This window comes from Aotus nancymaae, unplaced genomic scaffold, assembly GCF_030222135.1.
Source record: "Aotus nancymaae isolate 86718 unplaced genomic scaffold, 86718_ANA_hifiasm-v0.15.2.pri h1tg000011l, whole genome shotgun sequence".
Taxonomy (NCBI): domain Eukaryota; kingdom Metazoa; phylum Chordata; class Mammalia; order Primates; family Aotidae; genus Aotus; species Aotus nancymaae.
Window position 1 is genome coordinate 77,978,590 of NW_026988422.1, and position 16,102 is coordinate 77,994,691.

General features: G+C 46.2%; 1 protein-coding gene across 1 annotated transcript in view; it reads left to right on the plus strand.

The window, feature by feature from the left end:
• Positions 1 to 626: 626 nt before the first annotated feature.
• LOC105721265 (putative serpin A13) overlaps positions 627 to 16,102 on the plus strand; it is a 29,474-nt gene continuing 13,998 nt past the window's right edge. Inside the window, 5 exon segments of the mRNA XM_064374532.1 lie at positions 627 to 751; positions 753 to 1,212; positions 2,781 to 3,046; positions 4,324 to 4,444; positions 5,875 to 6,066. Of these exon segments, the coding sequence (XP_064230602.1) occupies positions 627 to 751; positions 753 to 1,212; positions 2,781 to 3,046; positions 4,324 to 4,444; positions 5,875 to 6,066 (1,164 nt within the window).

Consider the following 16,102-nt stretch of genomic DNA (forward strand, 5'->3'; position numbering starts at 1 on the left):
AAGACATGGGGCTCAGACAGGCTAAGCAAATTACCCAAGGTCACCGATCTGGGATCTGGTATGGCAGGATTCATAGAAGGGTCCTCTGGATGCCTCTACTTGGATGCCTCTACTTGAATGCCTCCAGTAACAGGGAATTCATCACCTCCTCCATTTTAATGATACTGGAAGAGCTTGTTTTTAAAGAGATCTTTTCAAACTTAATGTGCATATGAACTCTAGAGAGTTTTCTTAAAATGCAGGCATCTCATACCTACTGTAAGTGATTTTCATTTCAGTGGATGAGTAGGTCCAAGACACATGACCTTGCATTTGAAGAAGCTCACCTCCCTTCCCCACGCAGGTGATTCTGCTAACAGAAGGCTATGAGCTCCCCATGAGGAGGGGCTCTGACTTGGTCCAGAGATCCACCCTGTCTGTTTGTGAGCAGGAAACTGAGGGGTGAGGAGGAGGGGATGAGAAAGGAGCCCCCAGGAGAGGCAAGGGGCGCCTTGAAGTATCTGTGGGGTGCCTGGCACAGAGCAGCAGCCGCCTTCTGAATGTCACACATTATCATTATCATTAATGTTTGAAATTGATGTTGTCCTCTTTGTCACGCTGCTTTCAGACCAAGGACCCCAGAGGATATGGACGCCCCTCAGTGGTGGCCGCTAGTCACTGTGCTCACGGCTAGGGCTCATTTTGCGGCCCTGGTTTACCAAGAAGCTTCTGATCTCATCCATTTTGGCCCCAAGGACAGCAACCCTGGGCCTGCCCTGCCACAAAATCTCTATGAGCAGCATAGACTTTGCCTTCAACCTCTGCAGACAGTTGGCTTTGAACGACCCTGGAGAGAACATTCTCTTCTCCCCAGCAAGCATCTCCCTGGCCTTGGCCATGCTTTCTCTCAGGGCCCCAGTGACCAGCAGGACCCAACTCCTGGAGGGTCTGGGGTTCAGCCTCACTGTGGTGTCTGAGGCAGAGATCCAGGAGGACTTCTGGGATCTGCTGCTCAGGCTCCCGGGGCAGAGTCCCCGGCCCCTCCTGACTACAGCCCAGCGCAGTTTCAGTGGCCTGGGCACAGGGACCAACCAGAGCCTAGAGGAGGCCCCAAAACACATTGACGAATACATAGAGAAGCAGACCCAGAGGAAGCTCGCGGCCTGGGAGAAGGACGTCGGCAGTGAAACCGCAGCAGTTCCGGTGAATCCCACGCTCCTCAGAGGTAAGAGGGTGTGTGCCCCACGCAAATCTCCTTCCCAGACTTCCAGAACGCAAGCTTCAACCACACCCTAGCCCCAGCCCTCACAGCATCTGGAAAGTGCCCCTCTGGACTTGGATAGAGATGACACTCAGTGAGTGTCTGCCCCTGAATCCTTCATGCCTCTACTTGAATGCCTCCCGTAACAGGCGACTCATCACCTTCTCCATTTTAATGATACTTGAAGAGTTTGTTTTTAAAGAATTTTTCAAACTTAATGTGCATATGAACTCTCCAAAGAGTTTGCTTAAAATGCAGGTATCTTGTACCTATCCTAAGTGATTCTGTTTTCAGTGGATGGGTAAGTCCAAGACACAGGACCTTGCATTTGAAGAAGCTCACCTCCCTTCCCCACACAGGTGATTCTGCTAATGGAAGGCTATGACCTCCCCTTTGAGTAACTCTAGAAACCACCGCTCTACTAAGGAAGATGAATTTCCTTCCTCTGGCAGGCCTTAGGAGGCATGAATCAGAGCAGGAAGAGTCCTGAAGCAGGGAGGCCCTAAATTTTTTCCAAGAGAGCAAACAGGCCACATGGCCCCACCCCTGTGTGTATTTAAACAATACAGTCATGACGCTCAACCCATGGCTGTTAATGTCTGGCTTAGTTTAATAGTCAGACCATACTGATGTCATGGTGGCCATTTGGGGGCAGGCAGAGGACGGGTGTTGTTATTTCATTGTTTCCATTCAGGACTCAGGAGGTGAACTCCGTCCTCACATTTGTACAGTGCTCTGTGGGTCTCAAAGTGTGTGGACCCCACAATCTCCCTTGACTCTCTCGCCTGGGCGAAGCACATCAGGCTTATCTTAGCAAATATGCCTAAGATCAATGTTCCCATTTTACAGATGAGAAAACAGATTTTTTTAAAAGAAAAAAAATTTCCCTGAGCCAGTAGGCATCACTCAAATATGCGTCTATGACTATTGAAGGTGTGTATTTGTAAACATGTTTACACATATACACACACACATATTGAGTAGGTAGTTCTTATTCATATGCCAACTCTGTGCATATTTAGTTTCTAATTGTCATCACAACTCAACAAGGTAGATATTATCATGTCCACTTGAAAGATGAGAAAACTGATGCAAAGTCGGGAAACTCGCCCTAGATTTCAAAGCCAGGCAGAGCCTAGCCTTCAAATCCACACCTGCCTTCAAGAAGCTTGTGCCACAGTGATATGTTTTTTCTTAAAAAATTAACTGCCTCCAGGAGAGATTAAGGAGAGAGCATTGGTGTTTATGTGATTATAATCTTATTATCCTATTGTAATAGCATCAAATATTGATGATTTTCAAATGAGGAGACAGAAGCTCAGGGAGGCTGAGAGCTCAGGCCCAGGGCCACACGAATACTAAGGTACCTGCCTCTCAGGAGTGAGTTATTGAGTGGGGCTTGGCTTCCTGAGTGTGGACTCCAAGATTCCAGCATCCAAGCTGCTTTCCCCCCTCCCACAAGCTGCCAGAAGGGTGACCCCAAGCCCGTTCTCAGTTCTCTGTGAGGATGACATCCATGTTGCTCTTCCCATCAACTGAGTGGATGAAGCCCTTTGACTCAGCTGCCACCAGCCCAAAGGAGTTCTTTTTACATGAGCACAGGGCTGTGTGGGTGCCCATGATGAAGGAGAAGGCCAGCCACCGCTTCCTGCATGACCCTGAGCTGCAGTGCTCTGTGCTGCAGATGGACCATGCTGGGAACACCACCACCTTCTTCATCTTCCCCAACAGGGGCAAGGTGAGGCAGCTGGAAAATGCTCTGCTGCCTGAAACACTGGTTAAGTGGGATGGTTTGCTCAGGACCAGGTAGCCTGCACACAGCAGAGCCCCATGGAGGCTGGGCCCTGCCGTCTCCCTCATCCACTGTAAAGTGTCCCCAGGGCACAGTCACCCCCAGTGCACTGTCACCCCCAGGCACAGTCGCCCCAGGACACTATCCCTACTCAGAACACTGTCACTCCCAGGACACTGTCACCCCCAGGGCACTGGCACTGTCACCCCCCAGGGCACTGTCACCCCCAGGACACTGTTGCTACTCAGAGCACTGTCACTCCCAGGACACTGTCATCCCCCAGGATACTGTCACCCCCAGGACACTCTCACCTCCAAGACACTGTCATCCCTTAGGATATTGTCACCCTCCCAGAGCACTGTCACACCCAGAACACTGTCATTCCCCAGGGCACTGTTATTTCCAGGACACTGTCACCCTGCAGGTATTGTCACCCCTCCAAGACACCGTTGCCCCCAGGACACTATCATCCCCCACCCACGGCATCATCACCTCCAGAACACATTGTCATGGCACTGTCACTGCAGGGACACAGTCACCGCCCAAGGATGCTGTCACCCCCATGGTATTGTCACCCCTCAGGGCTCTGTCACCCTCCAGGACACTGTCACTGGCCTCCTTGAAGATATCAGTTTGGGTCCTGGGAAGGAAGGTCTGGAGAGAGCACAGGCCCAGGAGTCTGGAAGCTGGTCCCTGTCATGGGCTCCCTGGGCCCCTCACGCTGTTTAAGAGCCTGGTGCGCTGGCCTGTCCCAGTCTCAGCCTTCTCCCTCCTCTGCCTTGCTTTCTGTGTTCCCAACCCTTCAATGCTTGTTTCTGGAACCCACTGAGCTCCCTTCAGTTCCTTGCATTTGCCAGGCTATCCCTCAGCCCTGGGCTTTTGTGTGTGTAAATTCTCATCCTGGTGTGCCCTTTTTTGACCCAGTCCTCTTTGGGATTCTTATTTATTCATGGCATAGCAGAGCTATCACTTGCTCTGTGAAGGCTTGATGGATCGACGGAACAGGCAAAGTGTGCCCTCTCTGGGTTCCTGGGAGCCTCATCGTATCACCTGCTGTTATCACATGGGAATAACAGTGCCTTCCTCAGAGGGCTTCCGTGTCATTGTACCTACAACCCCCTTTCCACACTGAGGTGAACTGGGGGTGGTATGCCATTTAGAAATCTCACACCCACTGCCCTTTGGAGAATGGGCTGGAGGGGGTGTGTGGGGCAGAGAGACCCAAGTCAGGGAAGAAGGTGAGAGGCTGTTTCAGGATCTCTACTGCAACGCAAATTCTGTCTCTCCACAGAGAACTCGATTTCCACTTCCCCAAGTTTTCCATTTCCAGAACCTATAGACTGGAGATGCTCCTCCCAAGAGTGACTGTGGGTGGAGGCTTCCCCGGGCAGCCTGGACTGAACATCTTTAAAGTAAGGTGGGGATGGTGAGTTCAGAGGAACTCTCGGTGTCTTTTGATGAACACTGCAGGGAGAGGTCCAGGACCTCCTTAGAGAAAGGAGATGCTGTTTCCTTTAACTTTGCAAGTTGCTATTTGCTTCCTTCCATTTATTCCATGACTGCAACCTGCCTTTGTCAAGACACTGGGAATCCCGAAGGGAATAAGGAGAGGGAAGGCAGTAGATGTGGACATCATGTCCCAGGTTGAAAGAGCAGAGGACGCTTCCTGGGGAGGTCACTCCTGCTTTTAGGCCTAAAGGACAAGCTATGAAAGAAGAGACTGAGAGGGAACAGGGAACTGCAGGTTTCTAAGTCTTCCATGATCTAGTCATCACCCTCCTGCCCACAGCATGTCTCCTACTGTCCATAGCGCGCTGCTTGACTGAGCTTCCTGGCGCCCCACATGCCACCATAGTTTTCACCTTCTTACTTTGGCTCAGACTTTTTATATTTAGACCACCCAGAATGTTCTCCCCATCTCTGAATATTCAAATAATATCAAGCCTTTAAGGTCTTGCACAAATGTTACCTTCTCCATGAAGGTTTCTCTGCTCTCATCCTTCACCCCCACTCTCAAAAAGAAATCTATCCTGATAACTTTCCACTTTTTGCTCTTGTTACCTGTCTTATCTTCTCAATCAGATGATGAGCTCCTTCAAAGTCAGTCTAATCCATGTTTCTATCCCCTACCATCTCTGGCACAGTGGATTGCATAGCATCGGTGGTCAGTAAATGCTTAATGAATAAATTCATGACTAAATGAGTGATGGAGTGAGTGAGGAGAAATGAGTGAAATGAAGTGAATGAAAGAATAAGTCAATTAGGATTGGGTGAAAGAGTGGTTGGATGAATGCATGGACCCAAGGATGGAGTAATGGGTGGGTAGACAGATAGATGCTGGTGTGATATTCAAAATAAATTGCCACCAGTATCATGCAGATGTCAGCCATAAAAATGGGTATAGATGAGGATGTTGGTGATTGGATGAATGAATAGGTGAGAAGTGAATAGCTGGAATCATGGATGGAAAGATGCGTGGGTAGCGGGGTGCTTGGATGATGTGTGGATGGGTGTGTAAGTGAGTGGTGCATGGACAGGTACATGAATACATGAATGGTGCATGCAGAGATAAGTGAATGACTGAGAGGGTGTGGAGTATGCTTGGCTGACTGGCTGGTTGAATGGATCAATGACAGATAGGCATCAGATAGGAGTATTTAAGAGTAATAGATGGATAGTGAAGTTTTTAAAGGATAGATAGAAGAATGACTGACTGTGTAAGTGAATAGATGGATACATATGAGGTTAAGTAACAGAATAGAAAAAAAAATTTGCCCCAATATCAAGCCCTGGTTTTTGCATCGTATGGGGTGGCTTGATGATTCTAGAATTTTCCTTGCAGGTCACTCATAAGGCCATGATGACTCTGGATGAGAAATGCTCTGAAGCTGCTGCAGCCACCAGCGTCCAGCTCACCCCAGGGCCTCGCCCAGACCTTGACCTCCCACCCGCTTCAGGCACTGAGTTCAATCGGCCCTTCCTGATGATGACTTTCCACACGAAAACGGGAAGCATGCTTTTTCTGGGGAAGATTGTAAACCCACTGGGATATTGCGCTCTCCAACATGCTGGGCGACTGAGAGGGAACAGAATGGTCTGCACAACAGGGAACTTCTATTGCAGGCTCAAGTTTAATGAGAAGTTACATATACCTGGGTTTTTTGCTTGGTTTTCACAGGAACCTATGGGGATGAGGATAGTAACATTGAACAAGGCTGTTTTCTTGCACACAATTAGCAGCTACCATTGAGCAAACACCTACTGTGCACCAAATGCTTTCTATCTCTTGTCTCATTTTAAAATGAATTACCACAACAATCTAACAAAATAAATATTTGGTTGAACCATATGAAATTGCTTACATTTGGGTTGTACCTGTATTTTGTTGATGCAAAAAAAGGCAACTTCTTATGATTCAACCCTTACCATAGCTGAGGATCAGAGAATTTTATAGACGTGCTCAGGCTCACTGAGCTAGAAAGCAGGCGAGCTCCATTCCAGTCTTATCCATTTTGCTAAATTAATGAATCTCAAACTTTACAATATGTACAAATTCCCTGTGGATCTATTTATAAAGCAAATTTTAATTCAGTAGGTCTGGGATGGGGCCTGAGGTCCCACATTTCTCATAAGGTCCCGGTGATGCTGAGGCTGCTGGTAGGGTAGCCACACGTTGAGCAACAGGTTGCTAAACACACTTGGCCCCATAATCCCCAGAAGGGTTAAGCTGGTGTGGCCAGCAGGGCAGAGGAGTGACACTGGCCCCTTAATCCACGTGTGGAGTTGAGAAAAATATGAGCAACACCTCTTTGAAGCCTACAGACAAAGCTTGCTTTAGGATCACCTATTAATGAGTAGATTGGGGAAAACAAGTATCCTAAATAAAGATGTTTTTCCCAGTCTAGACACACAGTGGATATTTGTAACTCTGAGTTACCTTCTGTATTAGTCTGTTCTCACACTGCTAATAAAGACATACCCAAGAATGGGTAATTTATAAAGAAAAAGAGGTTTAATGGACTCACAGTTCCGTATGGCTGGGGAAGCCTCACAATCATGGCAGAAGATGAAAAAGGAGAAAGCCACGTCTTACATAGCGGCTGGCAAGAGTGTGTGTGCAGGAGAACTGCCCATTATGAAACCATCAGATCTCATGAGATTTATTCACTATCATGGGAATAGCATGGGAAAAACCCACCCCCATGATTCAGTTACCTCCCAGCAGGTCCCTCCCATGACTCACGGGGATTGTTACAATCCAAGGTGAAATTTGGGTGGGGACACAGAGCCGAAAGCCATATCATCTTCCACGTAAGTTACTGTAGCTGTGACTTTGGCTGTCAGCTGGCTCACGTTCCTGGATCTCCAACTGCACAAAAGAAGGGACCCACGTGGGCTTTAGGGCCAGGCACATCTGAAACCAAATACTACATCTGGTGCAAAGCAGGTTCACTGTACACTGGTGACCAAATTGCCTGAGTCCAATGAGCCCCACACATGAGTTAAGTTGGTTTATTACTGACAGATGGGAAGCAAGGGACAGCAGAAGCCTAGGATTCATTGCAAGCTGGGTCTCCAAGGTGCAGGAAAGCTGCCTGGGGAACATGGGGTCTCATCTGTGTGTGCTCCATTTGCACGGCAGCTGAGGAACCCCAGAAGGCAGCCCTCCCTGGGTGTCTTGGTCTATTTGCATTGCTACACAGGAATACCTGAGGCTGGGTAATTGGTAAAGAAAAGAAGTTTTTTGACTGACAGTTCTGTAGGCTATACAAGAAGCATAGCATCAGCATCTGCTTCTGGTGGGGGCATCAGGCTGCTTCCACCCATGGTGGAAGACAAGGGAAGCCATCATGTGCAGAGATCACATGGTGGGAGAGCAGAAGCACGTGAGAGGGGAGGGAGGCACCAGGATCTTGTTTTCTTTTTTTTTAAGACAGAATCTCGCTCTGTTTCCCAGGCTGGAGTGCAGTAGCGTGATCACAGTTCATTGCAGCCTCAACCTCCCAGGCTTAAGCAATCCTCACACCTCAGCCTCTCAAGTAGCTGGGACTATAGGCACATACCATCATGCCTGGCTAATTTTTTATGGCATTTTGCCATGTTGGCTGGGCTGCACCAGGCTCTTTTTAACATCGGTGCTCTCAGAAACTGAGTGAGAAATCACTTACTCCTATAAAAATGGCACCAAGCCATTCATGAAGGATCCGCCCCCATGATCCAAACGGGACCCCAGCAGGCCCTGCCTCCGGCACTGGGAATCGAATTTTGACATGAGACATGGTGGGGCCAAACAAACCACATCCAATCGTTAGCACTGGGTTTTATACCTGGGGGCAACATGATTGCTGGGCTGAAGTGTTGAAGAACATCATGTTTCTAGGGAGGATGGGAACACCCTGGGCTGTCCTGGCCAGTCTCTCCCTGTCTCAGGGTATTGCATTCCCAGCACATGCTACAGTTATTCTTGAGAACTACAAATGAGAAAGAAGTGGAGGAGAGCTGGATCATCCAAGGTTACCTGGAGAACTACCCTACACCTGGCTCTTACTAGATGCCCGTCCTAGAGCCATACCAAAGACAGCAGGCAGGCACACACACACACACACACACACAGAGACACAGATACACACACACACACACAGAGACACAGATACACACACACACACAGAGACACAGATACACACACACACAGAGAGACACAGATACACACAGAGACACAGATACACACACACAGAGACACAGACACACACAGAGACACAGACACACACACAGAAACACACACACAGAGACACAGACACACACAGAGACACAGACACACACACAGAGACACAGACACACACAGAGACACAGAGACACACACACAGAGACACAGACACACACAGAGACACAGACACACACACAGAAACACACACACAGAGACACAGACACAGAGACAAACACACAGAGACACAGACACACCCAGAGACACAGACACACAGAAACACACACTCAGACAGACACACACACAGAAACACACACACAGAGATACACAGAGACACACACAGAGACACACACAGAAACACAGACACACACACAGACACACACACAGAGACACACACACACACAGACACATACACAGAAACACAGACACACACAGAGACACAGACACACACAGACGCACAGACACACACACAGGCACAGACACACTCACAGGCACATACACACACAGAGACACACACACACATAGAGCAGGCTGGGGAAGAGGCAAAGCAGAGCCCCGGGGATGTGGCCGAGAAAGGCAGCAGGGAGACAGGAGAGAAGATTTCACAGACTCCCAAAGCAGAGCAGAAAAAATTGTTTCCAGAGGCTGTTCAGAGCTGGCCCCCCGGCCCCTACAGCCCCATCACTTAGCAGGTCTAGAGATCCCCTTGCAGCTGCCAGGACTGGGAGGAGGGAAAGCAAGCAGGGCAGGGCAGACAGGGCCTGCTGGAGAAAATCTCACCAAACCAGGCTTGGCATCTGTGCTCCCCATGGCCCTGTGCCTGGGTGGGGGGGTGGAGGGGTGGCAGAGAAAAGTGGTCCAATATGGCTGGTCTGCATGGGCCCCAGATGCCCACAAGCTCATTAGGAGAGGCCAGGTGGGTAACCCGAGAGTCCCGAATGTGTGGCCCGTAGAACTTTGCTCTGCAAAGGGGACTCTGTCTGTGGGTCTCAGGTGGGTCAAGGTAAAACACAAAATGCTTGCATGCTGCTCTGGAGAAAATGCATTTTGAAGCAAAGCGATTCCCCCAAATTTATCTCTGATTTTTCTTTTATTGTAGTAAAAGCATTTAACATGGATCTACCTTTTAACAATTTTTTTTTCATAGACAGAGTCTCACTCTGTTGTCCAGGCTGGAGTGCAGTGGCACCATCATGGCTCACTGCAACCTCTGCCTCCTGGGCTCAAGTTGTCCTCCCACCTCAGCCTCCTGTAGGCATGCACCACCACACTTGGCTAATTTTTTTTTTTTTTTTTGTAGAGATGGAATTTCATCATGTTGCCCACTCTGGTCTTGAACTCCTGAGCTCACACAATCCACCTACCTAGGCCTCCCAAAGTGCTAAGATTACAGGCATGAGGCATCATGCCTGGCTGAAGATTTTAACTGAGAAAAAAAGAGAGGGCTGCTAAAAATACTGTAAATTTAAATCATCCTACGATCATATTACATAACTCATTATTTCCCAGGGAGTAGAAAGTGGCTGTTAATGTCCCCAGGCCTCATGGCAAAGTGGATAAGAACCTGGCCTGGGAACATGGGCATCTGAGTCAGGGGGCCTTGGTTTCTTGCCTGAATGCTGACCTTGTCTAGCTGTGTAACCTCAGGCATGCTGCCGAAATGGCTTCCTCCCTCCCTTGTGGATTGGGATAATACAGCCTCCTTCATGGGGTTGTTGATACAGTAAAATGAATCACCAACCCCTAAGCACTTAGGAGCATGCGGGGCACCTGCAGCCTGGGGAGGCAGCAGCTGCTGTGACCTTCACAGGGGACCCTGGAGACATAGTGCTGATCTTAGCCACAGGACCACAGGCAGCTCACTTCTCTGACTCACCCACTATCTTCTCAAGAGCTCAGCGAGGACATGGGTCTAAAGCAGTGTTTCCCCACCTGGGCTGCACAGTGAAGTCATCTGGGAGGTGTTGAAGTGACACTGACCCCAGGTCTCACTCCCACAGTCTCTGACATCATTGCTCTGGAGTGGGCCTGGGCATCCGTATTTTTCATAAGTTCTCTGGCAATTCGCTCTTGCCACTGCAATTGAGAACTCCTGCTTTAGCTCATTATAAAGCCCTTCCCAGTTCTAAAGCTCTGAGGCTGGACTGATCTTGATTCCAAAAGTCTCTGACAGGGCACCTCGTGTGTTTGGAGCACTGGGTTAGGTCCCTGGCCTAGCTACGTCTCATTGCCTGGGAAAGACTTGATGTGGCTGCAGCTGGGAGTTTTCAAATGAGATGCCGTTCTTTTCTTAATATTAAACTGTCTCCATCTTGCCAACTTTTCAAATAAACTAACTTTGAAAACAGTAACCATACAGCTGAAATTTATTGCCCCACAATCTCTGTAGGTTAAATACGAGAAAGAAATTGTCTTTGGGCAGCTCTAACTTACCCTCACGTTGACACTGGGTCATGCCCGTTCAACTCTGCCTTCGCCTTCAGTTTAATACTTTTTTTAAAAAGTTGGAGAAATTAATAACCTTCACATATACAAAAAGTGAAATAGGAGGGAAGACGAAAAGGAGAAGGAGGAGAAGAAAAGGAAGAAGAGGGACAAGAAAGGGAGGAAGAACAGGAGGAGCAGGATGAAAAAAGAAAGGAGAAAGGAAGGCCTGCTTTGTATACAACAGCAATGATGATGGCAAATAAATTACCAAGTACAAACTTGAAAACTATGCAAGCTCTAGGCAGAGGAACAATTTTTAAAGCTGCAAAAGAACAAAAGGAATGCTTAAACAAATAAAAAGACACATCGTGGCCTTGGATGGGAATACTCCACATCATAAAGATGTCAGCTCTTTCTAAGCTGGGATATAAATTTAACAGGAATGTCATAGAAACACCAACAAGTATTCTTGGTCTTACACACACACACACACACACACACACACACACACAAGGGGTGGGAGGTGGACAGGCTGGAGCAAGAAAGAAATAAAATTATTTCAACTAGACAAAATGATTCTAATGTGCATGCAAAATCAAATTAAACAAGAATAGTGAAATTCTGAAAAAAAAGACTATTGGAGGAGGGCTAGACTGATAAGATATCAAAACATATTCTGAAACCTCTAATAAGTTATAAATAATAAAATCATAATTTATTAGTTATATAACAGATAATTAAAACTATATGGTACATGAATAAAAAGACCCATCAATGGAATGAAATAAATAGTCTCAGATACAAAGTAGAAGTTAGATATGATTTTACAAAAAGGTATTTCAAATCAGTGAAGAAAAAGTAGATTTGCCATTAATTAGAATCGAGACAATAAAGTTGTCATCTGGGAGTAAAATATTGGATCCATAATTTTTGTTAGTAATTACTGGAGCTGTTCACAAGGATTCCAGTGTTCCTCTCCTTCTGACCATGTGACTTCCTTTGATTCATGAAATATGAGGGGGGCACATCACTTCTAGGAGGAAGCCTTTAGGAGACAGAGCATGATTCATCACTGATCTACGCCTCTGCTGCAGTGACCAACACTGTTCCCAGTGATGTGCTCTGTCAGCCTGGGCCCCTAAGCACGCTGATAATAAAAACTGAACACAGAACATGAGCAAGAATTAGCTTTTATTTATTTCAAAATTATGATGTAGAGATTCTTTGTTACTGCAGCACAAAACATCGTATCCTAACTGATGCAGTCACAGCATCACATTTCAGTCACGTTTCATAGACATCAAAGATTTAAATAAAAAACAATGTAACCTAAAAGTACTAAAGTCACTAGAGAACCATTTAAAACCTTGGAGTAAGAAATACCTAAGAAATAAAACCCAAAGTCCATTTTTTCAAAGATTTTTAAGTATGTAGGATTTTTTTAAGATTTTGCATGACGAATACTACTGTAAGCAGAATGAAAATAGAAGAAAGAACTGAAGGAAGCATTTACACCTTAGAAAGAGGATTAGGCCAGGCGCGGTGGCTCACGCCTGTAATCACAGCACTTTGGGAGGCCGAGGCGGGTGGATCACGAGGTTAAGAGATCGAGACCATCCTGGTCAACATGGTGAAACCCCGTCTCTACTAAAAAATACAAAAGTTAGCTGGGCATGGTGGTGCGCACCTGTAGTCCCAGCTACTCGGGAGGCTGAGGCAGGAGAATTGCCTGAACCCAGGAGGTGGAGGTTGCGGTGAGCCAAGATCGCGCCATTGCACTCCAGCCTGGGTGACAATAGTGAAACTCCGTCTCAAAAAAAAAGAAAGAGGATTAATTCCATGTATTTGATTGTATATATAGAGAGAGTATATATGTATATATTGTATAATCAAATATATGGAATTAATCCTCATATATATACAATTTATATATAAATGAGCAAAAATGTTGATTGTTCATAATAAAGCAAATAAGTTGGCTCTCAAACATATAAAAATATACTCAACCTTACTCAGATTAGGGGAAAAGCAAATTAAACTACAATCGAAATTCTGGTTTACCTGACGGAAAGGTGAAGATTTAAGAAAATGCGTGCTGTATGGATAAGAGCGTGGGAAACACAGGCTCTCATATATTCCTTGGGGAAATATAGATTGGAACACCCTCTGTGGAGGAATATCTGATAATATCTCTCAAAATAAGTGCATATGCCCTTTGACCCAGAAATTCAATTTCTAAAAATGTATTCCATAGGTAAATCTACATAGGTGAGAAATAATATATATGCAAAGTATCCATTGTAGTATTATTTGAAATTGCAGGAAAAAAAGGTAAGAATTTTTTTTTTTAAAAAAAGAAAGAGTAAAAAGAAAGCAAACAACTCAAATCCTCATTAATAAACAGCTGTTTATATAACAACCGTCCATGTATATGATGAAATATGACGCAGACGCAAAGAATGAATAAACTCTTTGTGATTCTTTGTGATCTTATATAGAAAGATCACCATAAATATTAAACACACAAAAAAGAGCAAAGTAAAGAACAGAGTGAATATTATGCTACCTTTTGTATGTTAACAAAATATTTCTGGGCCAGGCACGGTGGCTCACGCCTGTAATCCCAGCACTATGAGAGGTTGAGGCGGGCGGATCACCTGAGGTTGGGAGTTTGAGACCAGTCTGACCAACATGGAAAACCCCATCTCCATGCTACGAAAAATACTAAATTAGCCGGGTGTGGTGGTGCACGCCTGTAATTCCAGCTACGTGGGAGGCTGAGGCAGGAGAATCGCTTGAACCTGGGAGACGGAGGTGGTGGTGAGCTGAGATTGTGCCATTGCACTCCAGCCTCGGCAACAAGAGTGAAACTCTGTCTCAAAAAAAAAATAAAAATAAAAATAAATAAATAAATATAAATAAAATAAAATATTTCTGGAAAAAAGTTCAAGCTACTTATAACATGTTTGCCTTGGGGAAGTGACCTTGGTGCTTGAGAGAGGTTTGGAGGAAGACGTTACTGTATTCCTTTTATTAATTTTGAATTTTGAACCATATTAATTACATTACCTATTTAAAGAACAACTTTAAATAAGAGAGAGAATGAAAAATCTCTCTGAATGTAACTAGCCCTTCTAGAGTTTCCCAGCACAAGACCACAGCTAGGACCCATCAAACAATGAAATTAAGTGTTTATGTGTTTCTGAGTATTGGAAACGATTATGTAACCCTAGATGCAACTGAAATCGCATACCAAGAAGGTTCGAGGCAATTGACTGTAATTTCCCTCTGCATTGAGTTTTGTATATTTCAGAATTGAAAGACATTTCTTCAGAAAAGTCTAAAACCAAAATTTTTTTCAGGAGGTCAACTCTAATTCCATTTCAGCCAAGAGGTTTCCCTGCTTGATTACAGCTTTCCGATTGCTCCAGAATGCCAATCGTGTTTTGTGTCTTCTTATCTTAGATAGAAGATCCCATAAAGATTTCAGTGACAGCGTCCTCAACAGAGAAAGAAAAAAAGGTCTTTTTCCAAGTAAATTTCTATTCTTCTAAACCAATCATTTCAGGCCAGACCTGGTGGCTCACGCCTGTAATCCCAACATTCTGGGAGGCCAAAACAGGAGGCTCACTTGCATCCAGGGGTTGGAGGCCAGCCTGAGCAACATAGTGAGACCCCACCCACCCACCCACGCCAGAGTCTACAAAAAATAAACATGGTGCCGCATGCCTGTAATCCCAGCTACTGGGGAGTTTGGGAGGCTCAGGTGGGAGGATTGCTTGAGCCCGGGAGAGTGAGGCTGCCGTGAGCTGAAATTGCAACACTGCATTCCAGCCCGGGAGACAGTAAGGTCCTGTCTCAACAACAAAAAACTCAGTCATTTCATGGTAAGAATTATCAACCTGAGATCACTTGGGAAGAGTGATGATGACACATCAATTACCTGCGATGCCCTAATGGTGGGTAGGGGACAAAATTGGGACTCCCTCTCAAAGGTCCACGCGGCCCTACATTGCACATTCTGGGAAAGTTGTACGTTGGGTCAGCCTGAGAATAAGCTTTAAATCAGGAAGATCTAGATTTGAATCCACGCTTCATTTAGGGATTTATGCAGAAGCCCAGGATTTCTGTCTCCCCACACAGAACTCTCTCCTCCTCTAAGTGCCTGCCTGTCTGCAGATGACGTGGTGAGGTTTGAATCATGCAGTTGATCTTTTTGGAAATCTGTCACGCAGTAGCCTGCATACACTTTCCACCAGCACCTCATCCACCGCCCTACATAAAGCACCTCATCTCGTTCATTTATCACCTTCCCAACCTGCCTCCAGTTTCCAAGATACATTCCAGAAAGAATTCATCATATTCAAAATGTCATTACATTGTCTTTCTCTTGGAAAGCATGTCTCATCGGTTGCCCTGGCAGGGTAATCTTGCTGTCCGACAGGCTCTCATCAGCCCTTGCTGGGAAAGTTCCAGTCCCTTTGCTGGGAAACTTCAATCTAGAACAAATCTAGATCCTCCCACATTGCCCCTAAAGAGGCTGCCTCCAATCTGGACCCACTCGTGGCTGAGCTGACAAGTATAAGCCAAGAAAGGGTCATTGCCACTGAACCTTGCATTGCTGGAGAGAGAAACCGGTCATCCCAGAGGATTTCTTGGTCTGTGAGCCTCGAGAGAACCTCGAACTGTGGCAGTTTCCTGTGGAAGTTCATTGGCAGCAGCATGAGTCCTACAGAGGCAGGAATAAGGCCCTGGAATGCTGCTCCTGGTGAAGAGAGGATGCTCTGGGTGGGAGGAGTCTTTCTCCAGTGTCTGTCATGAGGAAGAAGGACCTGATCAGTTTCAAGGGGACTTGTGGGAAGACGTAGGGCTTGGAAGCAGAAGAGCTTTGTAATGGTTGAGCTGCCACACAAAGGAAGGGGTAGTTTGGGGCTGAAGGAAA